At 45.7% G+C, this 26,259-nt stretch overlaps 2 protein-coding genes and 1 long non-coding RNA gene across 3 annotated transcripts; all 3 read right to left on the bottom strand.

Moving 5' to 3' along the window:
- Positions 1-485: 485 nt before the first annotated feature.
- Positions 486-8,041, bottom strand: rem1 (RAS (RAD and GEM)-like GTP-binding 1). Its single transcript, XM_086200882.1, has 5 exons — positions 7,619-8,041; positions 5,965-6,372; positions 4,872-4,954; positions 3,061-3,268; positions 486-2,955 (listed from the first exon to the last, which is right to left on the bottom strand). Exons 2-5 carry the CDS (start codon positions 6,329-6,331, stop codon positions 2,678-2,680), a joined length of 936 nt encoding a protein of 311 aa, XP_086057008.1. The 5' UTR covers positions 6,332-6,372; positions 7,619-8,041; the 3' UTR covers positions 486-2,677.
- A 4,970-nt stretch (positions 8,042-13,011) lies between these two features.
- Positions 13,012-14,816, bottom strand: LOC147268504 (uncharacterized). The gene is made up of 4 exons (XR_015112322.1): positions 14,634-14,816; positions 13,832-13,942; positions 13,504-13,558; positions 13,012-13,255 (listed from the first exon to the last, which is right to left on the bottom strand). It is a non-coding gene; the product is annotated as an uncharacterized LOC147268504 (long non-coding RNA).
- Positions 14,817-17,980: 3,164 nt separating this feature from the next.
- Positions 17,981-25,684, bottom strand: pnp4a (purine nucleoside phosphorylase 4a). The gene is made up of 7 exons (XM_086200880.1): positions 25,536-25,684; positions 23,801-23,964; positions 23,125-23,228; positions 20,578-20,753; positions 20,237-20,427; positions 18,797-18,876; positions 17,981-18,457 (listed from the first exon to the last, which is right to left on the bottom strand). Exons 1-7 carry the CDS (start codon positions 25,556-25,558, stop codon positions 18,308-18,310), a joined length of 888 nt encoding a protein of 295 aa, XP_086057006.1. The 5' UTR covers positions 25,559-25,684; the 3' UTR covers positions 17,981-18,307.
- Positions 25,685-26,259: the final 575 nt, after the last annotated feature.

Below are 26,259 nucleotides of genomic sequence, written 5' to 3'. Positions count from 1 at the left end.
TTGGGGGGCTGGTTGTGATGCACGCACCGCTGCTCATGAATCTCTGCTTGTCAGATGCAAAATCCACCGCCAGTTTTCAGTCACGCCACACTGATGGAAGTCAATCCTACCTTTATTCTCTTGTAGCAGCTCACAACTTCATGATACCAGATAGCAAAATGTTGTGAAAAATGTGAATGTTTGTATGTACCCGATAGACACGCAGCCATTTCTGAGGTCTTTTTTGGAACTATCTGTAAGCCTCAAACTTTAAACTAAACTGCACTTAAATTTCTGTTCACCACGACTTTAAGTCACCCAGGTGAGCCAGGAGCTAACGGTTTTCAGCTGGCTCAGATGTCCTGGAATCAGGGGCCAAGACTGGACCTGAGGTGCAGCTTACTTTCAACAAAATCGGTGCAGCAGCCAAGCGCTACATTTAGACTGCTGGATATAAAACAAAAGTCACAAAGGGAGCCGAACCAACAAATATCAGCTTTTATTGTTTAAAAAAAAAAAAAAAAGTCAGTGACATCACCCATCCACAACTTTTATACACTTAAGACAAGAAACACTGATGTTTCTATTCCTAACAGATTCAAGAGGATCTGAACTCACAGCTCCGAGCCTCTGGTCCTCCTCCACTAAGAGGATGTTTACACGTTACAGCGTGTGTGTGTGTGTGTGTGTGTGTGTGTGCGCGCGTGTCATCCGGGTTGAGCAGAGTCATGCATTCTTTCCATTACCCTCATCAAATCAATGTTCAACACTCCTCCTCCATTTACTGTCCCTGTACAACAACTGTGTGCTTGTGTGTGTGTGTGTGTGTGTGTGTGTGTGTGTGTGTGTGTGTGTGTGTGTCAGCTGGATGCCCTACCAATATCTAGATAGGCTATTTGATCTGTAAACTGTAAACTGGGACATGGCTCGATCTGATGTGGTTTCCAGACAAATCGCTGCTGCTGATTTAAAGAAGTGATGCTCGTACAAATTTGGAACAGTTGATTTTTTATGTTGTTTCATCTGTGAGGCCTTGAGTTGAAGATCTGACTGTAGATCTTTTGTTTATGTTTTCTAATTCTGCATAATCAAAATATATTGTAAGGATGTGGGTGTTTGACCCAAATGTTGCCCCCCTTTTTCATCCTTTTAACAGTGATGACATAATTTTGTCAGCAAACCTGGATATCAGATCACCATGGCTTCCCTCGACCAACAGCCACTGGGAATTTTACTCTGGATTCTGGACTATTGCAGAAAACAAATTCCTTCCAAGCAAATGTTTATGAGATGTTTTGTCCAGTGTGATTATCTTTGCTCATGAACGCCACTTTTATGATATTTGAAGTGTAAACGTTATCTCTAGAAGTACCAAGCTAACGTAAGGCAGTGAACCAACTACACCACAGTCGAAGTGGCGACTCCACACGTCTGTATTCTTGTTCTGAAACAGATTAAAAGCTTCTGAATTCAAGAGTTTGGTCTTGACTGATGTATTTTATGTTGTCGGAGAAAACGTTGAAATATTGTTGCAGGCTTGTATGATCAACAGACCTCGTTTCAGACTTTTAACAAAAATCCCTTTGACCCCAAGACGGGGAAACCAGGTCTTCACTAATGACGGTATATTTGCAGGTTGTAGGACTGGTTCCTGCACCGCTCTTTAGCCTGCATGTGGCCTTACGTTTCACACCGCATCTGACCCAAGTCGAGCCTGCCTCAGTACATTTGGCTCACATCTTGCCTCCACATTTCTAAGTGCTGTAAGTCCCAAAAGTCTCCCAGATCAGGCCCAAATGTCCCCGCTACCTACAGAGTGACAGAGAGTAGCTGCAGCGAGCTCATCTCAGGGCGGAAATTCCCATCTAAAGACACAGTCTCCAATCAGGCAAACACTCCGTGTCTGTTCTCTGTCAACCACACAATCGTGTCAGCATGTGACCCTGCCAGCCCAGTAAACAACCTCTTCTTCAGCTGTGGCTAAGAGGTCCCAGGTTATGATCCAGGAGTGCGAGTGTGGTGGAACCTGGGGGCCCTTATCCCTAAAAACATGTTAACTAGAAACAAAACCCTTTACAGATGTGATTAACACGTTGGATTCAAATGATAAAATAAATAAATAACAAAGAAGTGAACGCATAAATCAAAAGAATTTACAGTGTATGGAAAATTTTAAATAAAATAAAATGAAATGTGAAAAATATGATAATTTAAACCACTGTAGAGTAACAAAAGACAACTGACAATTTTCCTCCTCCCAATAGTTTCCTGCCACCTCACACCGCGCATATGTTGTTTACAATGATAAGAATTACTTGTAATAATTTCCTCTCAACTTTTCCAGACAATTTTATTTTCTCATTTCTAGCCAATGAGAGCAGATTCCATTAACTGAGACTGGCGTGTAGAAAACGCTGCCTGGCTCATCATAAACTGATCGTTTTCCCAAACTAACGGTGAGGAATTCCTCTCAGTCTTCAGGCTGAAAACCTCGCAAACATTTTTTTTTAAACCAAACAGTCAAACAGATGAATTGCAGTGTTGAGTTGTGCTCTGCTGACTGTTTCCTGCTGCCTGTTTCCTGCTGCCTGTTTTTGTCTTGCTTGTCGTGGGAATTGCCTACGCCGGTTGCCATGGCATCGTCCGTGACAACATCCGTGGCATATGTCAGCAAGCCCAACCGGATGCTCACATGTCTTCAGAGGACGGCCAGGTCATGGCAGCTCTTGGACCGCACTTTGACTGCCATGCGTTGGTTGTTGCGAGCCACCAGTCGGTCCAGGAAGCGCCGAGCCTTCTGGGTGAGGCTTTCTTTGCGTCTGTAGATGGAGCGTTTATGCTGGTCCGCTTCGCTGCCGTTACGGCGAAGGCGGATCTGTCGGACCACACCCTCAAAAAGCTCGGTCACATTGTGATGCAGAGATGCAGATGTCTCGATGAACTTGCAGTCAAAGACCACCGCGCAGGCTCGGCCCTCTGGGGGATGAGGCAGACATAGAGAGAGGACAGATCATAATGGCAGAATTGGCCAGACATGTTGTTGCTAATAGACATGCACCCTGTGAGACCTTTGACCCCCACCTTCCACTGCAACCTCTCTGGACCGCACGAGGTCACTCTTGTTACCCACGAGGATGATGGGAAGGTTTTCAGCCTGGCGTATGCGTCGCAGTGTGATTCGAAGCTCAGCAGCGTAATCGAAGCTCGAGCGATCGGTGATGGAGTAGACGATGACGTAAGCGTTCCCCACCTTCAGATAGTCGTCCTTGGAGATGCTGTCGTCCTCCTCCTGATAGACACGGAGGGAGACCGAGAAATATCTGCTCTTGAATCCGTGTTTTAAGATCAGACGATCTGTTTTTAAAGTGGTGCTTGGTCTACTTCAGCAGAACAGTGTTGCAGATACAAACTTACCACTGGGTGATTATTTCATATGACCAGGTTCTTGTTTTGGAGGTGTAAAGAGATACAAAAAAAGACTTGTGTATGCGAAGGGACCATTGTTGTGTTCTGAGCTTAGCTATGTACGCTAACGCTAGGCGCAACGGATATGACGGCAGAGATCTAACGGCACAGGAAGCCATTATTGGTACATGTTTGCAGTTGTGTTGTTTTGGTGTACACCTGAACGTTTTATGTGCTCCGGCACTCAGGAAGAGGCTGATTCCTCTGAGTCAGTTCCCCTCGTACACTTATAGATTTTTTGAATGACTGGCCTGAACGAATGCTGACTCAGTGCAATTGTGAATTTTAAAAAAAACAACAACAACAGAAAAGCCTGTATGAAAGTGGTTACGTATCTCTAGCGGGTTGTTTGTAGCCCAAGTGTTTTTGGAGTATTTAGCGTATGATTAGATGAGAATATACTTAGATTAGATGATGCATTTGTTGTCAGACATAATCGTTAAGCTGCTGTTAATCTTTGGTTTTCCATTAACTTCCAGCTTTCGGTGTGAGGTTTGAGTTTTTTGGATTCACCAAGAAGTTATGAGCAGGAAAAAAAACAAAAACAAAACTACACTATTTTTTTTTTTTTGTGAAGTATCCCTTTAAGATTTCTCTGGTTGGAAATGCGGTGGCAGTAGAGCGAGCAATCTGCCAGCATCCAGGATCATTCAAGGGGAGATTGCAAGATCTCTCAGGCATGCAAGGAAATCTAATCCCTTCAGTTTGTTCAGGGTCTGTCATGAGCTCCGTGGTCTGAAAGACTGACAGCTGAGTCATGCTCTCAACAGCGAGGAGATTCTTCAGAGTCTTTGTCTGGATACGTGACAGGAGAAAAACTTGTCAAAGTTCACATTGTCAAAGACTGGAAATCTTTCTCCTAATGCACATCACCAGTGACAGCTTAGTTTTTTTTCCTTACCCCCCCCCCCCTCACACATTATTGTCATGTACACTCATCTGCTGCATTGTCAGACCTTCTGAGAAACTTTTTCTTTTGTTTTTCTGTTAACAACCTTCCTGCAATAACCTCTAAATGACGACAGGAAGTCGAGTCTTCATCATCAAAGTTGGCAAACAAGCTAAATCTTCCCCAAAGTTCCCAAACCTGAATCTCTACAAATAATGTAGATGAAGGGACCCACATGTCACGCTGAACGAGTGATTCAAACAGCAAATATGTGATGGTGTGTTAAAAATGCGTGAAATGTATAAGATCAAGGAAAAAATTAAAGGATAGAAAAACCCTCAAGGCTCGAAATAGTTCATGGTTGCTGACAACATTTGGACTTTTTTCCCAACTCAGTTTATTTCATAATATCACCACCACTGTTGTCATAATGGGAACAATGTGACATGAAACCCAAAGAAGCCCCCCCCCTCACACACACACACACACACACACACACACACACACACGCACACACACACATACACACACAGTGTACCAGTTTGTCATTCTCCCAGGTATCCATGACAATGAGCGTAGTTTCCTCGCCGTCTACAGTCAGTGTTCGCTCGTATGTGTCCCCTGGAAACACAAGAAAAAGCAAACGGTAAACAACGGGACAGGGAATCTGTGTGGAGCAGTCCGAGGTTAACCCCTGTCACGTTAAAAAAAATGTACTCGGGAAGTTGCAATGTTGGCAATAAGACATATTTGCTCAAGTTCTGGCAGGCGAATGTGTGGGAAGAAGGAAAACTGAGTTAAAGTGAAATATGTGAGAGAAGGGTAACACCCGCTCCAAGTCCTGATGTAACACCCTTCCAGTCTCTGAGCAGGCTGCAGACTCACCATGACATGAACGTTAACAAAAGTAAAACTTCATTTGTGTATCCGTTCAAAAGTAATGTGAACAATAAAGATAAAAAAAAAAACCTAGAGGACCTAGAATGTGTAACCAATGAACCTGAAAACTATCGGCAGGCAGACTTTGCCCCTCCCATCACGTCAGAGTATCAGTGGATCGATACTGGCCTCGGGCCAATCAGCTCCAGAGCTGATCGGTCATATCAGGTCATTCAAGGTCGTGATGTGACAACAAAGTCAGACTCTGAACAGCAAGTGTTGATGTCAGGCTGCAACACAGCACGTTGAAAGAGTCGCAGTGGCTCAGGAGGTAGAGCTGATGTGCAGTAACCAAAAGGTCGCTGGATTGGTACTTCCCCTGCAGACTGGGAACAGTTTTCAGCGCAATGACTGTGACAGCTGTTTGTCTTTTTAGCCGTTAATCGTCAAAAGCAGTATTTAGGACACGAAAAAAAAAGCTTTGGCATTCACAAGTGTTGGAATATCTTAAGTTGTTGACTTATTCAGATCATAAAATGGAGAACTCGTTAGAAAAGACTGACTTAGAAACGAGGGAGTAGGACGTTTAGCAGAGAGAACAGAAAAAATGCTGAATGCAAGAACAATGAACAGATGCTTAAAAAAATGGTATAAAAAAATAAATCTAGGAAAAAAAAACTTGTAATTTGATGTTTGCCTAGTGTGAGAAATTTGAGACTGAACAGAGCGGGATTCCTGAAATCACAGCCCACCTCCAGGTTGTTCGTCTTTCTCCGTGATCCCAGCAAAGATTCCAGCGAGGCTGGACTTTCCAACGCCGTGGTCGCCTAGCAACATCACTCTGTAAACGCAGTCGGAGTCGCTCTGTGAGTCGTCGTCTGAGTCTGAACTCCACTGGACACGATAGTGGAGGGACTTGTCTCCAGGGTGGTAGGACGCTGACTGTCCCAGTGGAGGGTGGCTACGCTGGCGAGGGCACTGCTCCGGGTCAGCCTGGGTGCTACCAGGGGGCTGAGGATCCTGGGTCCAGGATGGTTGCCGGTAGAAGTGAGCGGGAGGAATCGGTGTGCTTCCTCGCCGTCGCAGGGTCTCCTTCTCTCTCTGGGTGTTGAGGGTCATGTTTCTATGGTAACAGCATCAGGACAGGACGGGCCTGTGGCCTACGGGAGGAGAAAGAAGGCTCAATTATGTTTGACACAATAAGAAAATGTAAAACAACACGTTATCACGCATGTGTAACACAGCGAGCCAGAGCTCCGCCTCCAACGCCTAAACGAATCTCAGTCCGTTTGACAAGAATGACAGGTGGTGCTTGTTGGTGGGTGATCAATCAGTTCTCAAAAAAAGATGCTGACGTGTTTACAGCAGCATCATAGAGTTTTTGCTGGCACCCGCTGGTAAAAAGCAGCACAGATCTGTTACTGGCGGAGTGCTGCACCATCACAACGTGAGACGATTCGAACAACTGATTGTGACCGAAACGCCTTTAAGTTGAGGTTAAAAAAAAAACAAAAAAACTTTCCAATCAGTTAGTGGTCAGCACTGTCGCCTCACAGCGAGAAGGTTCTGGGTTCGAGACCCGGCTCCATCACAGGAGACTGTGTGAGTCTCCATGTTCTCCCTGTTCCTGCGTGGGTTCTCTCTGGTACTCCAGCTTCCTCCACAGTCCAAAGACATCAAGAGGGGACCAGGTTAATCCAGACTCTAAATTGACCGTAGGCGTGGCTGGGAGAGCCAATGGTTGTCTGTCTCTATGTGTTGGCCCTGCCATGGACTGGTGACCTGTCCAGCGTGAACCCCGCCTCTCACCCAAAGGCTGCCGGGATAGGCTCCACCCCCAGCCACCCATAACAGGAGAAGAGGTAGAAAATGAATGGATGGATGGATGGATGGATGGATGGATGGAGGGTTTCTAACTCTATTTTTTCGGTCACACATGCGAGTACCGTCATATGTGAAGGAATTTCCCCAAGCCGCTCTGAGATGTTGTGCTCATGATGTTCAAGCGAGGACACAGAGACTTTGACGAAAATCTTTTCAGTTCATCCTTGAGTTCAACTGAATTAAAGAATGACATCGAGTGGATTTGGTGCGAGCGAAACCAGAAGGAAACCAACAGAAGTCGCTGAAGTTCATTTAAAAAAAAAAGAAAAAAAATGACACTTAATAAAAACCTTACACCTGTAAAGGGAAGTTTTTTCTCAGGTGACAAGTCCAAGAATACATCAGTCTGTACATACAGTATAAACATGCTGCATCAAAAATGCATAAAAACCTCTAAAATGCATAAAAAAACCTCTAAAATGCGTAATTAGTTTGAGGGGACTTGTCGTGTTTGAGAAAAAAAGAGAATTTTTTGAAAATACAGTTCAGTTATAAAAGCATTAAAGAAACAGAGAAACTTACCGCACACCCCATGAACAGTCCGCTTGCGTCCAGCGTCAGTAAACAACAGAATTGATCTGAACCTTCTCTCTCTCTCGCTCTCTCTCTCTCTCTCTCTCTGTCAGTGTAACAGTACCCTGGTGCCACAGTAAAAAAAAAAGAAAAAAAAAAAAGTTCCACAACAGCTTTAAAAATTCAGCAGTGGAATCACAGAGATATCTACCCCCTCTGTGTGTGTGTACCAGAGCGACAGCAGAGGAGAAACAGATATCTGAGAAGGGAGAGAGAGAGAGAGAGAGAGTGTGTGTGTGTGTGTGTGTGTGTGTGTGTGTGTGTGTGAGAGAGAGAGAGAGAGAGTGAGAGAGCGTACGTGTGTGCATGCGTTTTAACGGCGTGGAGTGTGAGTTGGGTTAGGAAATATTTTTGGGTCACTTCCTGTACAAAAAAAAAAAAAAAGAAAAAGAAAAGGAAAGAAAAGAAAAAGTTGTGCTTCATCATGACCCGTTTGGTCAGGAGGGACTAGTTTACATGTGTAACATTAATTAACTACATGTTTTTGTTTCTTGCTCCGGCCAAGATAAAAAAAAAAAAAGGAAAGAATGAGTATTATAGTTTTCACCATAAAACCCCAAACTAAAGAAAACCCAGCGGACTGGATGAAAGCTTTTAGCATCCAAAACTGAAGCGGTACACCGAGCACCAAGAGATGTCAGCGCATCAGAGCACACGGCGGGCGAAGAAAATGTACGCCGATCAAATGAACGTTTGTTTCTCATTAGCCGTTAGAACTCAGCGATGCGGGACACCGGTTGACTGATTAGGAGTTGTAGCTAACCGATAAAAAAGCATAACCAGCTGCAAACGTTGCTCTCTTCCCGGAGGAATGTGTTCGTTAAGTCACAGCTCTGTCTTAGAGGCGTCATAGTGTTTTTAGATGAGAGACGGTTGCCGAACAGAGAGGGGATTCGGCCGAGGAGGTCGCGTTGGAAACACAATACGAACACATCAAAACCTGTTCAGGAGTTTTCTCCCCAACCGGCACAAACGGGTTCCCTGAATCGCCAGAGGAGAACGGAGAAATGGGAATACGCTCAAATTTACGCTGATTTCAACTGTTGACGGCTTGGTTGGACATGGATCCTCTGAATCACAGAACCGGAACACGGGAGGAAGACGTGTCCGGAAAATTGCTGCTAACAGCCACATCCTGAGCTGATGGCCCGACGACATCAAGTCGCCTGCTGACACTCGCAGGTGATTGGATGAACCGTTCAGTCGTGAGGAAACTTCAACCAATCAGATTAAAGCACAGACGCAGGAGTTGAAGCTCGGCGACAGAAGAGTTAAAAGGAAAAAGAGAGCCTTCCGTGGAATTCTGTTGTTCTGTTGATGCTGTAGTAGCATCTATGCTAACATCCCGAAGAGCTCCCGTGGCTTTAGCCACGCCCATACCTCTTCAAAGGCCGCTGATTGGTCCCAGCCATCGACGGCTGAAGATGGTTTCTCCTGTGACGTTGTAGGTGTGATAACCTGCCTTTTCTGAAAATGTCAGAGTCCAGCCATTCATTTGTCAGACATCCTGTAGCAGACATAGAAGAGCATCCTGTCGATCACATCATGATCACGTGTTGGCGTTAATGAAATCTGACAAGTGAAAAGAGTGAACAATTCCTGAGCAGTTCAGGATATTTTTCTAGATCCCCGCCGACACGGTAACATCATGTCCCACTGCACTGCCTGGGCAGCAACAGCAGAAGGAGGCCATTAATTGCTTAATTTGAGCCGCACCGGCAGAACGAGCAGGTCAATAGTGCTGGCAGGGAGCTGAAAGGTACAACGCTCAGCGCCAACGCTGATTCCCCACAGACATTTCAGAGAGGCATGAAAATTTTGTACCCATTAGTGGTCGATAAACTTTACATCGAGGGCCAAGTATTCAGGGGGAGTAAAATCACAACCTGGCCTGTTTTTAATGATGATCGGGTCCAGCGGTTCGGAAACACCGTCACCTTCTCTCCGCCCCACATTCAAGCGGCTTTATGAACTGTTTATGGCACTTTAAAGCTCTCTCTCTCTCTCTCTCTCTCTCTCTCTCTCTCTCAGTAACACACATGCACACACACAATGCCATCACATGCTGGCGTGGGCAGGGGTGGTGGTGGAGGATCTGTGGGGGGTGGAGGATCTGTCAAAGTGTTACATATTCCCTCCGGTGTGTGTATGTATGTGTGTGTGTGTGTGTGTGTGTGTGTGTGTGTGTGTGTGTGTCTGTGTGCGTGCATGCGTCCCTCTGCTAGTTTACGAATGTTATTGTAACCCACTTCTCGGTACATTTCGCTCCAGGTTAGCCAAGTTAATTGGGTGTAATAACCACAACACAAGTCAAGTCAATTAACTGCAACCTTAGATTGCGAAACCTGCATGAATGGATTACTTTTAATGCTCCTGACTGCGTTGGTGTGTACAACCCAAAATTTTCACCTTAGCCAACACAGCTTACAACATCCTCTTCCATGACCAAGTCCCTCATGAATGTCTCCTCAAATGAGCTCGGCAATGTGGCTCTCTTTAGGTCGGTGCAGACAGGAAGTAGGAGGACCTGTGGTCTTGTTGACTTGCTTACCTCCCCTCCAACTCTTAAAGGAACTCATCAACTTTTCGGGGCGGATGTGATCTCTGGGTCATCTGAGTGCTGTATTTATGGACGCGTGTAATTCTGTAGATCAGACCATTGGTGATATGAAGCTGCCGTGAACCACAGACTTTGTTTCAGGCTCTGAAGTTAAGATACTTTAAAAATCCAGCAGAGTCTGAGACCCAGGAATCGGTCGTTCGACGATGCTTACTTCTGGGCCTTATGACTCATTCCTATGCTACTCTTTAATGACTGCAGGGTACGTTTCCCCCACCATGCTGCAGGTAGGTGACAACCTCCTACCCACACTCCACTCGGCTGTGTGCATTGATCAACTCTCACTTGTTTAAGGTCTGCAAACCATTTTTCCATCTGGTATCTGTTCATCCCAGCTGGATTTATACAGCTCTCCAAGTATGTTCTTTGCAGTACGACAGAAGCGATGAATCCTGGAGGGCTGCATGCATAGCACTCTACCGAGAGAATTCCTCCTCTGGTGGCTGGTCTTTACACCAGTGTCAGTTTTCACATCTCAGTCGACTCGAGGTGTCCTTCCTGCAGGTTGTCCCTGTCCGCGTCAAACTCATTTAACCCTTTTTTTTCTTTGCAGGCAGGGACGCAAAATGGCTTCACGCGCTGACGTTTACCAATCATCCACCACCATCGTGCTTGCCCAGCTCGTGCTCTGTCATTCTATGTAGGGCAGAGGTTTGCACGTGTGGGGGGTGGGCCTCTCCAGGGCAGCGCCAGATATCCAGGGGTGGCTCAGTGAATGGAAAGTGAGAAAATGTTGGTTATCAGATGGACATCAAATACAACGAGAGTCAGAGGCTAATAAAAGAGCCAGGGGAGAGTGTTTTCCTGTTTTTGGTTGAATCTGAAGTTATGGCTCCACGGTTGAACGTTCAAGGGTCCAAGTAACCGTAACGACCCTGCACAGGTATTCAGACATCAGCTCACCTGTGTCACAGAAACCACAGCACTGTGAGAGACGGATTTAGAAGGCTGCTTGATATCTAGTGTCCAGTATGGTTTATGAGTATTTCATTCTATCATTCTTAATTTTCAAGTTCTTTTATTCTTCCGGCAGAAATGACTCTCTCCGACTTTGACGCGAGCGCTGACATGGAAAAGAGGATGCGAGTGGAGCCCATGTCCTCCTCTGTGTTAGTGTGAGTGGTCCTCCAGAAACTCAACCCTATCACACATGTTTAGATTTTATCCACCCCCTCAGTTTAAAAGTTGAAAATTTAAGAGGAGGAGTTTCCTTCTGGATTGCCTCATCTATTCCACAGGGCCTAAAATACAGTTCCTTTCAGTTACCAACACAGCAACCGATGTGTATTTACATATTCTTGATTTAGTCTGGATATTTTTGCACTTGTATTTATAATTTTGGTCTTTTTTCTTTTTTTTTTTGGACAACTATGTTATTTAATCTGGCACTTGTCAGGTCAGGAAGCAGTGACAACAGAAATGTCATGTCCAGTCATCAACAGCGTTCGCAGCTCCAAAGCTCCTGGAGTAACACAGGAAAGCGACATCCCTCTTTCACTTTAGCGCTGTCGGAAAATGACAGCTCCAGTCCTCGTTGCTGTTAGCCTCTGCGCTGGGGAAAGCTGAAGGCTGGAGGCTCTGACTTTTCAGGTTTAGTCTCGAGGTAATTTCTTAAAATGGGGCACAAAGCTCCACTGGGACTCGAGGAGGAGGAGGTCGAAGGTAAACGCCCCCTGTCAACTCCCACAAATGTGACAACTCATGGACGCCTTGAGGGAATATTAATTTGCCACCAATGCCCACTAGGATGTAACAAAGGTCAAAGGTTACCGTGAAAGGCACACATTGCAGATAGTTTTTCTTTCTTTTTCTCTTTCTGGAACATCCACTCCAGGAACACTTTCTTTTCCTGCTGCTCTCTGTCTCCACTGTTAACCCCCCCCCCCCCTTATTTTCTCCGCTCTGGCCAAACATGGTTGGATGACCTAGATGCGTCCCTCCAGGTGCACTAGCGAGGGAATGTCACCAAAGACACAAAATTGGAAAAAAAAAACTCCACGTAAAGCAGAGATTTTTCAGGCAGGGTTTTGCTTACTGAACATTTTGCAAAGGTGTTGGAGGTCAGGGATTTCAATTTAAGCATAGAAGTTACACGCAATAGTTCTAAAAACTTTTTTATTTTTAAATAGATGAGAAAAAAAAATCCTCTTCAAAGAACCAGTGTATGTTCCTATGTGAGGAGAAACTGTTCTATGCAAACCACTTGTCTTCTGTATCACAATCAAATCCTAATAAATTCTCCACAAAAAGCTCTGGAGCGCCCGGCACTCGGGTCTCGGTGACTTGGAAAGGTTATTTCCCTAAAAGTGGCGTTTGTGTGGAATATTGACGTCTGCTGCCCCCCTGTGGTCACCGGAGTAAATGTAACACTCCACTGCTGCAGTGAACCTCACACTTGAATAAATGCTGTAATTAAAAGGACTTCTTTGATAGTCAGCATTGATTATGATTAAAAAAAAAAAATCGAATAATTAACAAAAATGAAATTCTTAACCGGTGTAACTGGCATATTCACATTTGTGTGTTCAGTTGGATCCAAATGTAAAGAAAATGCTAATAACACACAGAAGAAGCTGCTGCGAGGGAGGTAAAGTAACAGCTGACATAACGTGTGCGTTCACATGAATGCGTGAATGTCTCGTGCTCTCTTTAAAGCTGTTATTTATGTTTTCAGATCTTTATTTGGACTGCGGTCAGACACTTGATGTCAGCTGGTCATAAATCAGATTTGTATTTTATACCATATAACAACAAACACAGCTGCAGAGAAACACACACACACACACACACACACACACAAAAAAACACCTCAAGGAAAAAACGTAAAGAGATCAGAATGAGCGACCGACAGACGTCACACTCAATTTTTTTCCTCTACTTATATTTATTTCTTCGTGAATACGATCGCGAGATTTTCAAAAGTTCAAAACTCAAACTGCTGTGGTCATCTCATTTGTTCCTGTGTCCTGAGAGAAAAAAACCAAAAAAAAAAACCAAATCAGACTTCTGTTCAACTAATCAACTTGTCCATCCGTTTGAAAAAAAAAAAAAAGAAGAAGGAAAAAATGTGATCATTAATAATGAAGAGTTTCTTTCGTGATCCGGATTGACCTTATTAAAAAACAAACAAACAAACAAACTCAGTTTTACCTTTGAAATTCAGAAGAAAAAGCAGCTTGTGAAAAGGGAGCTTGTAGCTCAGAGTGATACCCACCTCCTCCGGGCTCTCACAGGGCTGTGGCACAGGCTCCTCCCTCGGCCTGCTCTCCCTGGGGGGATGAGCAGGTAGCGCTCAAACAAAAGCTGAGAAAACAACCTGTGATCATACACAACTGGCCATCCAGTGGCCGTATGAAAGTAGGAAGTCACGTGATGCCAGTGAAAGGTAAGTCCGTTTGGGCGAGATGTGAATGGCTATCATGCACGACGCGATCAAGTTGAAATTTGGAATGAGAGATGCCACATCATCTGACAAATCACCTGCATACGCTATTTTTTTCCCAGGACATATTGTAAAAAAAAAAAAAAAAAAAAGTTGTCACCTTGCTTTGATGCATGTAAGGGTACAGCAAAGAACCAGAAGGACCACCAGGATCAGTTCCAGAACCACCTGGGCCGCAAGGAAGAGAGCGGTGGTCTCTGCCAGGGACATCCTGGAGAAATGAAGGAGAGCAACACTGAGGTCAGACAACGACCTCTTCAGAGGGGAAGTTCTTGATTTCTAGATTTTGGTGGCCAAAGGTCGAAGGCCACCGCACACGAACACCAGCGAAAGGAAAACGCAAAGGGTTAGCTGCAGATTCAGCAAAAAGACAACAATCACTTTAAAGAAGCAGAAGAAGAAGAAGAAGAAGAGGAGTTCCACACGTTCGTAATTATTAATCGACAGAGATTCCATCAGGGTCACGAGGTTCAAACTCTGAGAGACTCAGCGGACCTTCAGCTCCTTCTGCAGACTCTTTGAAGCCGGGTGGTCCAGAAACACATGGAGGAACAGAGGAACAACAGTTCTCGTGTTAAGTTGTGATAGGCGATGCTAAAATCTTAGCGGCTAATGTTGGCTAGCCGTATGAGCGGTAACCAGGGTCAGCGCTATCTACTTTTACTAATTTTATTGTGCAGAGCGAGCTAACTGCTATCATGGGAACGCAGTTTGTTTTCCTGCTACTTCTTCTCTCACTGCAGCCAATTTTTTTTTAACACTTTTGTTTTTTTTGATTCAAAACTCCTCCTCTTCTTTGTCTTTTTTCTATGGATACTCTCAGAACCCCCCCCCCCCCCCACTCACACAGAAATAATACAAAGAAGAATGGATCAGAATGTAAAAGCTAACTAGAGACCTACCTTTGTAGCCAGTCTGCAAGCTTTTAACTTAACTAACTTAACTATCTATCTGTTTAAGGGAGGGAAGATGGTTGAATAATCATCAGCCGGAGAGCAAGATCCTTCAGTTGCGTCTGAGCGTCACCATGGTAACCTCTAGCTGCTGTTGAAGCCTCCCGGCTGATTCCGATCAGCTGATTTGGCTGCTTATGGGTGTCTGGTGTTAACCGAACACTTGACTTACAATGAGATACATTCAGAGCTCAGAAAACTCCCCGGAATCTTTTCATGTCTGATCGTGTACTTGAGGTTACGAGCGTTTTTGTTTTTTTTTGTCAACCTGCCTGCAGACAACAGCTCTTAGCTCACTCTGGCACAGCTACTTTTTGTGTGCCTCCCCTGTAAAAAATAAACATTTAAATTAAATCTAAGTTAAGGATAACATTTTGAAGTTACATTGGGATTTTTCTATACCGTATTTAGGAAAAAAAAAAAGAAAGATCCTAATTTAGGAGGATATGAATGTATCTGTAACAGAACCAACCTGAATGAGGAAGTTAGGAATCCTAAGCTAGGATGGCATGGACCCTCTCCTACATTTAGAGTTTAACAAGCGGACCGCGACCACGATCCGGGAAATCACGGGGAGGAGGGCTCCGTGTGTACGTGAATGAACGTTGGTGTACAAACTGTGGACTGGTAAAAAGCCACTGCTCCGAGGCAATAGAACTAATGACAGTGAAATGTCGGCCGCACTGTCTGCCGCGAGAGTTCACCATTGTTTACCTCCCGCCAGGTGCTAATGCTAACGAAGCATTGAAGGAGGTTCACGACACCATGAGCTTGTTGCAAGCAAAACACCCGGAGGCGTTTTATGTGGTTGTGGGAGACTTTAATCACGTGAAACTGACGGACACTCTGCCCAACTTTTACCAGCATGTCACCTTCCCCACACGGGGAGATACCACTCTGGACTGTGTGTACAGCAACATTCTCTGTGCGCACAGAGCTCTTCCCTGCCCCAAGCTTGGCCTCTCCGACCATATCTCCGTCCTGCTGGCGCCTACGTACCGCCCCCTGCTGAGACGGATCAGGCCAACTCGGAAGACCGTCACTGTGTGGCCTAGTGATGCAGCCTCTGTGCTCCAGGACTGTTTTCAGTGCACAGACTGGCAGGTCTTCAGACAGGCAGCCACCTACGAGGGAGCGGTGGACCTGGAGGAATACACCTCCTCCGTCCTCGGCTACATCTCCAAGTGTGCTGATGATGTCACCACCACCAGGACAGTAACCTGCTACCCGAACCAGAAACCCTGGCTGAATGCGGAAGTGAGAGTGCTGCTGAAAGCCAGGGACGCTGCGTTCAAGGCAGGTGAGGCATCAGCACTCACCGAGGCAAGGAAAGAATTGAAGGCAGGCATCGCGAGGGCTAAAGCCACATACGCCCAGAAAATCCACTCAAATGACCCTCGGCGCATGTGGAAGGGCATCAAGTGCATCACGGACTACAACACCAGGGATGCACGATGCCCAAGGGACCCCTCCTTGCCAGATGCACTTAACCTCTTCTATGCCCGCTTCGAGGACCCTGACACACCCCCCCCCCCCCCGCCAGCACCAGACTCACACCACCACCTGACGACACGCCCCTCAGTGTGACCGCAGCAGACGTGAGGAAGACCCTTCAGGGAATAAACCCTCGCAAAGCTGCAGGCCCTGACAACATCCCGGGGTGAGTACTGAAGGACTGTGCACATCAGCTGTCCAAGGTGCTGGCGGACATCTTCAACACCTCACTGGCGCTGTCATCTGTCCCCACCTGCCTTAAGACTGCCACAATTGTTCCTGTCCCCAAGTGCTCCACAGTGACAGGCCTAAATGACTACCGACCCATCGCACTCACCCCGGTAGTCATGAAGTGCTTTGAGAGGCTGGTGAAGACCCACATCAAGACCTCCATCGACGTCACTGTGGACCCCCACCAGTACGCCTACAGGCAAAACCGCTCCACTGACGATGCCATTTCATCGGTGGTCCACACAGCCCTCACCCATATGGAGAGCAGGAACTCCTACGTCCGCCTGCTCCTCCTGGACTTTTCCTCCGCCTTCGACACCATCATCCCACAGACCCTGGTGCAGAAGCTCTCCACCCTTGGATTGAGTTCCACATTGGGGAATTGGGTCCTGGACTTCCTGACCAACAGACCTAAGACCGTCAGGATCCACAACACCGTCTCCTCTTCCATCACCCTCAGCACCGGCACGTCACAGGGCTGTGTGTTGAGCCCCCTCCTGTTCACTCTGCTGACGTACGACTGTACGGCAAGACACTCCAGCTGCCATATAGTCAAGTTTGCAGATGACACAGCTGTAGTAGGACGCATCACCAACAACGATGAGTCTGAATACAGAGAGGAGGTGGAACACCTGGTGCAGTGGTGCAGAGCAAACAACCTCTGCATCAACGTCCAGAAGACCAAGGAGATGGTGGTGGACTTTCAGAGGGTCAGGCACCCTCCCCCTCCCCTGCACATCGGTGGCGCAGCCGTAGAAGTGGTCTCCAGCTACAGGTACCTGGGTATGCACATATCCAATTACCTCACCTGGAGTGCCAACACCTCCCATCTGGTCAGGAAGGCCCACCAGCGGCTCTACTTCCTCAGGAAGCTGCGGAAAGCTGGATTGGGGAGCTCCATCCTGAGGAACTTCAACCGCTGTGTGGTGGAGAGCGTCCTCAGCACCTGTATCACCGTGTGGCACGGCAGCTACACGGCTACAGAACAGAGGGCTCTGCAGAGGGTGGTCAAGCCTGCACAGAGAACAGTGGGGAGCAGTCTTCCATCCATCTCGGACCTCTACACCTCAGGATGCTAGGGGAGGGCCCTAGAGGAGCATCCAGAGCAGGACCACCAGGCTCAGGAACAGTTTCTTCCCTGCAGCTGTCAGACTGCTGAACTTGAGCCCTGCTCTGTAGTCTCCCACCCTCTCCCATCCACAGTGCAATATCCCGTCCCTCGTCCTCTTAAGTGCAGTATCCTTCAACTCGATACTTGTATATATACACTCTTGACTGTACATACACCTTCTTCTTCGATTTATATATTTAATTCATATATATATATATATATATATATATATATATATATATATATATATATATCCTTCTGTAAATATCTTGTGTTTGAAATACTATGTTTGTTTTCTACTCTCTATTATGCTACCACTGCTATCCCGGGACCAGAGTTCAATTTTCGTACCACCAACATGGAATGTGAGTGGTACGACAACAAAGATACTTGAATCCTTGAAATGCGGATTGGAATAAAAAAAAATCCTCACAAAATAAAATTCCACAAGTGATTTTGAGCATTGTACAGGAGAAACATTTATTTGAATTCTTTTTATATTAAAGCACCATCAGCAATAGTGTTCTCTGTTATATTAATCTTTAGGTTAAACAATTTATAATAAAATTAATCATAAACCTACATTCAGATGCAACCCGACAGAGAAATATTCTGCACCATGTTGATATAAATAAAGTTTTCATTACAGCAAACAAACAAAACAACATAGGGGGACGACTAAAAAAGGAGTAAGCAAAAAAAAAAAAAGTTGTAAACACAACAAGCAAATTTATACACACTGAGTGTGTGTGTGTGTGTCTGTGTGTGTGTGTGTGTGTGTGTGCTTTCAGAGATCGTTAGTGGAGTTGTTGTTATTGATCTCCATTCTGCTGATCAGCTCGGTCACGAGCTGCTGCAGGGTGTGAGAGCGCAGCCGTCCCACCTCCAGGACGCCTTCGTGGTTTACGCTGTCCGAGTCCTCGTAGCTCTTCACCACCTGACACAGACATCAATCAATCAGTTGATCAATCAATCAATCAATCAATCAGTTGATCAATCAATCAATCAATCGCTCCCATTCACTCATTATTCTCCACCACCTGAAAAGAAACATCGTCAAATCTTCAGTCACGCTGACAACAACAGCAAACGAGGATCGTCAGTCAAACACCTGATGACTCAGCTCAGATGTCAATAATCAACTGTGACCTCATCGATGGACGCAGGTTCAGTCGCACTGATCAAACAAATTTACATCCATCATCTCTTTCTCTCTCTCCACATATAAGTAGAGTTTATCACCCTGGTGCGACGCATTGATCCGCTGTGTGTTTACCTTGTTGGTGATCAGAGACAATCCGAAGACTCTCAGGCCGCAGTGGGTTGCCATGACGACCTCAGGAGCCGTACTCATACCTGTAAAAAAAATAAAACAAAATAAATTCAAAAAAAATCAAACACCTGAAGTGACTGAGACAGCTCACAACAACTGGGCTGTTAAAAATACTGTTCTGTTTATGGAGATAAATGTGGTCAATGTGGGTGAAAACATTACGCTCTGTGACAAATCTGAGAAAATTCACTTATTGGCGTGCATTCTCCGAACCCCCCAGGCCCCATGGAGCTGTGCACACTGCTGAGATATCAGAAGCTCTCCAGAGCTTTAATCACTCACAGCATTTCTCTGTGTCAGGTCAAACTTTCCCTTTTCGCCGCCTCGACTGTTGAGGCTTTACAGTGCGAGTCATTGGGACGTCGAAGCGCATCGTGGCTGTAATGACCACATCAGCCACCAGGGGACCCTAGCTGGACTCTGTTAACCTGTAACACAGGCTAACAGTCAGCCGTGGGTCAGTGTCGGGCTAACCTGGCAAGCCAGACCTACGTCAAGGTGTTGGTTTGGAAACACGCCATTGGCAGGGCTCAGTCAGAGGGGCTGGACAAACAATGATCCGTCAAACTCCCTCTGCACGCACAAGGATAGCGCTAAAACCAATCAGAGCGACGGAGAAGGTGACGTAGTCAGAGCGACTGAACAGAATCCGTGGAGGTGTTTCGCGTACGGTGTGTTGTGGAAAAGTTGGAGAAATTCCTAAATTATGGAGCCCAATGACAGTTGCTGTTTTTGCAGGGGGGGGGGAAAAAGGAGAATTACGGGCGTGCTTGCACATTCAACAAGCATCTTTTATGACTGCATGTTGGCGTGGCGGTTCTGAAAACACCGGCAAAGTCAAACAGAACTTGGCAGCGGTGTCTCACCCATTTATCAAGACTTGAAGGTGACTTGCTGGTGTAGCGGCGAGACAATCATCCCCAGCGGGATTCCACTGACGTGGGCCAAGGATTTTGTGGACTAGAAAACCATTTGGCCTTGTTGAGACAACCCCTCACCCTTCACTGGCCCTTGTTCTTGGCACTCTGGCCTTCTGTACGCCAAAGCGTTTATTTTTTTCTCAGTTGAAAATGAAGGGAACTCTTCGGAGCACTTTGAAGGCACCGCGTTTGTTCAACTGAGACTCTTTGGTTGCTATGATACAGAATGTCAGTGGAAGTAAAAATGTTGGCACAGGGTAGAGTTGTTGTTTTTTTTAACTCTCAGCAACCAGAAAAAAAAAAAACAACTCAGTTCCTCATCATGCAGCTGATGTTCGTGATATTACCAAAAAAAAGGAAGCAAACGAAAACAAAACGCTGCGCTACGCTTCTGGTAAAAGCTATTAAAGATGTGCTCAGACTGCAGGAGAAATCTCTGTAGTGAATTCTCCTTGTGTCGTACCGACAGCGTCCACTCCCAGCCGATGCAACAGTCTAGCCTCAGCGATCGTCTCAAAGTTGGGCCCGCCCACCATGGCGTACACGCCCTCCTGTGTGAGGCTCGATACCCCCAGCTGCTTTGCAATCTCCATCGCCAGGGAACGCAGGCCTTTGTCGTAGCAGCCTGACATGGCTGGAAAACGAGGTCCGAACCTGTAAATGACGATAAACGAGACGCGCGTTCAACAACTGAGACAAAAGCTGCAGGAGCAGAACTTGAGACTTTAGCGCGTTAACGCGACCAAGTTAAAATGGCATCACGCTATTTCGAAGCAAACACAAGCAGGTTCCCATCTGTGTTACTTGTCATCGTTGGGTCCATTCAGCGGGTTCAGCCCCACCAGTCCAGGGAAGTTCATGTGGTCTTTGATGATCATGATGTCACCAGGTTGCAGGTCATCAGCCAGCGAGCCAGCAGCATTCGTTACAATCAAAGTCTCCACCCCCAGCAGCTTGAAAACTCGGACTGGAAACGTTGTCTAACGGACAGACAGGGGGACATCATGACCTTGGTTATCACGTGTCCCTTGAATGGACAAGACATCTCGTAAAGATTTGCTGACAGCTGATGCGGGATATCGGACGTGAAAATTACATTATCGACCAATCATTTACTTTTGGCTCAGAGAGCAGCTTCCAGGTAGAAGGTCCTAAACCCAGACCACTTACCCAACCCTAAACGGATCATTTCATCCCTTCAATCATGCGTGTGTCACCGATTTAGAGGGCGCAAGACTTTATTGTCTTTCTCACATCGAAGCCTTCCCGCTACGAGCCCGTCGACTCCATTTGAAGCAACCAAACGCAGCCACCGACTTTTTAACAAACATCACTCAAGTTCAGACAGGGAATTCTAACATTTCCGGTCACTACAGAGAATAATACAGCTTTGACTACGGAGCATCCCAGGTTTCATTTAAATTAACACAAAAAAAGCACTTGGACTTGGATGATACGAGCACTGACGTTTAGAAGCTGCTGGGGTTTTGCAGCGGTCCCCGTAAATCCCATTACAATCAACATACGCCTCCTACTTGACCATGGGAGGTACGTCATCTCAATAAATGGAGCCCAAGTTACATTTGAATGATTCTAATAAATCAAATCAGTGATAATTGCATTATATTATACTATATTATATTACATTATATCGTATTGTATTATTTTGTATTCAGGTATTGCACGTGGTTAGAAGCCAAACATGGCATAGACTCTGTATTGAGTCTTTAATCTTCCACTCCACAGTAATCGCTTTGGGATGACACTTATTATTGCGGACGCTGAAATGACCAGTGACTGCGGGTCAGTGCGTGGATGCTGCTACCAGGTATAAATACATCTCTTGTCCTCACAGAGCTCCACTGCTGCCCAACAGCTCCTTAAAAGCATCAATGAGTTACACTGTTGCACTGACATTTGCCTTCAGTCTCCTCAGTCACATTTACTATCCTGCTGCCTCCAGAAATACCAGCTAGAGCCCAAATCAAGGGCTCACTACCTGCGTGTGTGTGTGTGTGTGTGTGAGAGAGAGAGAGAGAGAGAGAGAGAGAGTAGTTGTGCATGGGTTTGGTCACATGAAGCCTTTTAGCTTACTGTTCAATGCTACTATTGTCTCCCTCTGTAAAACACACATGCACACATGCTCACACGCACACACACACACATTTGAGGTGAACTGCTGTTTTAATTCTAAAGTTTAGTAACTGGCTGCTCCTTTAACCGGTTAATTTGTGTGTGTGTGTGTGTGTGTGTGTGTGTAGACGTAGAACGTAATGGTGAGTATTGTTTATTGTTCTCTGCATATCTATTGAATGTGTAAATGCAGTTAACTCTGGTGCGCTCATGAGCATTCTTCTGGTCTGGAAATTTGCAAAATGCCAAACTGCCATAAATAACCTCCCAGCACTGCGAGTGTGCGTGACCTGATTCCTTTGTCTCTGTTCGGACCCTGAGAAGACCCGCTGCAGACATTTTGTCTGGGTCTGCTTGGGGGTTCAAGTCTCAGGATAAAGTTTCCCTTTGCCCTGCAGTTCCATCAAGATGGTGATTTTACAACATGCATTTGCTGATACTTTGAAAAAGGGAATCCTGCATTTCTCACAAGACTCAAATGTTAGCTCTCTGGTGGGTTCGGATCCTCCCCCTCTTTAACATCAGCCCCGTTAAAGGTACGGGGCGTTCATTACGCAACAGTAACGTCTTATATTGATTCTGACTACAATTTTGTTACTTTTTCTCTATTCATAAGATCTCTGACTCAGCCCTCATGGTTGTGGAGAGAGATGTTGCCATGTCATCTCAGACAGGAGGGTTTAAAATAGCCCTGATGCTTCAGTGCTGCTTTCCCTTTTGATTCGCGTCCAACTCTCATAACGTATCACGGACTTTTTTTCATATTGAAAATGGTGATCCACAGTCGCCCCCCCCCCCCATAAAACTGACTGAAAGTGATAATATAGGACTTTAAATAGCCATGCAGGATCAATGCGATGGCGATGTGTTTCACTCGCCTACACAGCTGTAGTTATATTGATGTAAAAACAAGGGGTTTTCTCAAAATCAGTCATTTATTCCATGTCGCCCATCATCGCTTTTTAACTTGTTTTCTTCTTCTTTTAGTGCTAAATGATACAATCTTTGCAAGACGATAGAAAAGGAAGAGGCGGGGTCTTGTACGTTGATGAAAGGCACTTTGAAATATGCTACCATGGAGATCAACTTTGAGAAAGCCAGGTATCTGACTACCGACGCCCAGGGTAAAGACCAAAGAAAAGCTATGACTCCTGAGGACAAGTAAACCTGCAGAAACTGGCAGAACGTTCCTTTACAGTTTACTGTTGTGAGCGTTACCTTAGAGAGCGAGTGTCCTTCGTACATGTGGAAGCGACCCTGCATGCACACGCACGTCTTCCCCTTCAGCTCACCGAAAACAAGCCGACCCGCATGACCTTGCACTGAAACACACACGTTTCCTTTAGTACTTTAGAGGCATTTCCATGGATTTACATTCATTTCCTGGACGCTGCTTGCCTAACCCTAAAAAAAAAAAAACAACAATGTTCCACAAGTTAGGAAAACAGCTTTTGTCCCCACTTGCACAAACTGTCCCCAATTAACCGGTATTTAGCCTGGGTTTTTGCTCATAAAAGTAGCTTAAATAACACTTCCAGATTATGCTGAGAGATTGTGATGTAATAAATCTGCAGCATAACATAAATCAGGCAGCTTTGTGGGGTGGTGGTGGATTTATTTATTTTTCTCTCCACCTGCAGTCTCCAGTGTTGGTGCTGAGGGAGGCTGAACTTATCCGTCACTTCTTGCTGTAATCTGAGCGACCATCTCATCCTCCTCCGCCTGCTCCTCATCAGCATTCATCAAACTTAGCTTTTAATTGCAGTTAAACTGCTGGGTAAACACTGTGCAGACACAGTTCAACCCCCTGTTGCCTGAGGCAAGACTCGGATCTTTGTAAATTCTCAGTCATTGCTCTCCATGTATTGATTGAATATGGCTGATTGTCATGTACCTGTGCTCTGTGGGAAGCCTGGAATGTCAGAATAGGCGAAGGAGTCCTGACACTTGAGGGTCTCGGCGAGCATGCCCAGTCCGGACCCGCAGATGATGGCCACCTGGGGGCGGTGCTTCGTCTGAGACATCAGCCAGTCAGCTGTCTTCTGGTATTCGTCATGACTGCAAGTTGATAAGTAAACAGTTGTTGTTTTTTTTTACACGTTCAGCGATCATGGAGGTTTGCCGTCGTGATTCTGGTAATCTTATGGGAATAAGTCCACGATTCCCTCTGCTTTTTTATCAGCTCCTGAGGAAATGTTTTGATTGTTCGCTGCTACATGGTGCTAGCTAGTTGCTAACGACATGAACCTTGTTATTACGCCCTTAAGCTGAAGGGAGATGCTGAATCAGGAGATGATTCTTTATCGTTTGATGCATGTAACACAGAGAGTTGAGGTAGTTTTATTCGGCCCAACGATCAGCTCTGCCTGTGATGCGTCACCACCAGGACAGGAGGGAACTCAACCTCAGCACAGGGAGCACGACCGTGGTCCCACATCATTTATGGAGCATCCTGTTACTCCCAGCGTTGCAGTTTCTCTGTTCTCAACATCAGATCTCATTATTTTCTCATATATTAGGTCTCGTCGTTTTTCAAGCAATAATCAGGTCCCAATACAAACAATGAGAGGGGATTTTATCTCATCTGGTGATTATTAAAAGATCCCTTTGAATGCACTCTGAATGTAAGTGATGGAACCGTTGATTAGAGTTGTTGCGATGGCGGAATCCTACAGGCTGTTTCATTGTTCATGGGGGAACCTGATTAAATAACTTGAGTAACTGTGTTGTTCCTGCTCAAGTTTAGGAGCGTTCTCCATGGGTCCAGTCGTGCCCAGAGACCTCTGCTCGGCATGCTCACCAAAACGCTGAGAAAAAGCTGAGCGACTGTGTATCAGTAGGATGTGATGTCTCACATCCCTAAGGCTGTTGGAGGCCTTCGTCACCGAAGTCGCCACCTCATACAGCAGAGAGGCATTTTAGGGCATCAAACAGCCAACAGAACCTGATTCATCTGAGTTCAAAAGCTAAATTGCTCGCACTGGTGTTTTCGTTACCCGTGAAGAAGACGGTCTCTGTTGGGAAGAGGTCATCATCAGTCGTTAACTCTGAGACGGACAGAATGAACCAAGAGTGACCCTCAAACATGCAGACGTGACTTACAGCTGTAGCCTTGTGGACCCAGCAGGATCCCCGCGCTTGGCGAGCTGGATGAGGCTAAATCAGGAATCATCTGAGGGAAGCAGATGACCTTTGCTAAACTAAACACACTGAGCTTTTGTTTGAACTTTCTGTAGGTTTGTTTACAGCCCGTCTGACCACCTCACCGCTGGCGTGGCTGCAGCCAGACTCCATCATACATGGTCAGACGCCTTTGTGATGAAGCTACAGCCTCCAAAACTGACGTAAATAACTGACATGGCTTTGAAATATGAGCAGGTTTGGAGAGTTTTAGGTGTGAGGCTATTCCTTGGCTAAAAACATTAACCCCCCCCCCCCCCGTCCCATTAGTTGCCTGGCAAGTGCTTAGAATTTATCTCACTATAAAAAAACTCAGGTTTTCTTCAACAGAAGACAAACACAATGAATAGAAAATCAGTTTCAGGGGTCACGACCCAAAAACGCAACCGGCGCTGGTCGATCCTGCAGAGACAAAGGTGCTGATGTTAGAACAGCAGAGGTTCTCTTACCTGATCTGGTCTTTGCTGTGCATGATGGACAGAACACGGGAACAGATGCTGATAAGAATGAAGCAGAGTGATGTTGTGGTGTCTGCGTGTGTGTTGCTCTAAGTGTCCTCTGCCACAAACCCCTGTGTGTTTGCACGCATGTGTGTGACAGTCAGTGTTGCCAGCTGATGCTGCTCGGTCTTCATATTCACTAGTCACTTGCAGCTGATTGGTCAACAGCTCGTCCATTCATCAGCTGCAGCCAATGGAGCCACAGTGTTGTAGAAATGTGTGTGTGTGTGCGTGTGTGTTGTGATTCCAGCCTGAACGGAACTGTGGGAATTTTTATTTTGTGTGTGTGTGTGTGTGTGTGTGTGTGTGTGTGTGTGTGTGTGTGTGTGTGTGGGTTGTGTAAGCGCCGTCTGGTTTTAGTGTCATGCCTCTGCTGACAGTAACGTGACTTTACTTCAGAGTTAATTTTCTGGTTCTGAAGTTCAGCGCAAATGCACGAGCGCGCAAGCACACACACACACACACACACAATGGGGAATACAATCAACTTTATAGGATACAGAGTAGGAAAAATCTAGATGAGATGAAATGTTAGAATTCACTTCAGATCCCTCAGATCTTACTTTTTCATTTTCATTTTTTTTTTTGCTTGATCTTATATTTTGTTATTCTTGTCATCAAAAATGCTTGAATTTCTAGCAGATTCTCTCTGACATTCTAATGCAAACTGCAA

Source organism: Aulostomus chinensis, chromosome 3, assembly GCF_037954235.1.
Source record: "Aulostomus chinensis isolate RoL2024-O1b breed Wild chromosome 3, RoL_Achi_v1.0, whole genome shotgun sequence".
NCBI lineage: Eukaryota > Metazoa > Chordata > Actinopteri > Syngnathiformes > Aulostomidae > Aulostomus > Aulostomus chinensis.
Note: the sequence above shows the minus strand (reverse complement) of the source record. Positions and strands in the feature narration are given on the sequence as shown.

Bases quoted from the DNA above. Each gene is read 5' to 3' on its own strand.
- rem1 (XM_086200882.1), bottom strand. From the start codon at position 6,331: ATGACCCTCAACACCCAGAGAGAGAAGGAGACCCTGCGACGGCGAGGA. The intron at 4,955-5,964 runs GTGGGCTGTGAT...TTGTGTTTCCAG, and splicing joins GAAAGACGAACAACCTGGAG to GGGACACATACGAGCGAACA. The intron at 2,956-3,060 runs GTGGGGGTCAAA...CTCATCCCCCAG, and splicing joins CAGAGAGGTTGCAGTGGAAG to AGGGCCGAGCCTGCGCGGTG.
- pnp4a (XM_086200880.1), bottom strand. From the start codon at position 25,558: ATGCACAGCAAAGACCAGATCAG. The intron at 23,965-25,535 runs GTAAGAGAACCT...ATCAACTTGCAG, and splicing joins CACAGCAAAGACCAGATCAG to TCATGACGAATACCAGAAGA. The intron at 23,229-23,800 runs GTACATGACAAT...TGTGTGTTTCAG, and splicing joins AGGCTTCCCACAGAGCACAG to TGCAAGGTCATGCGGGTCGG.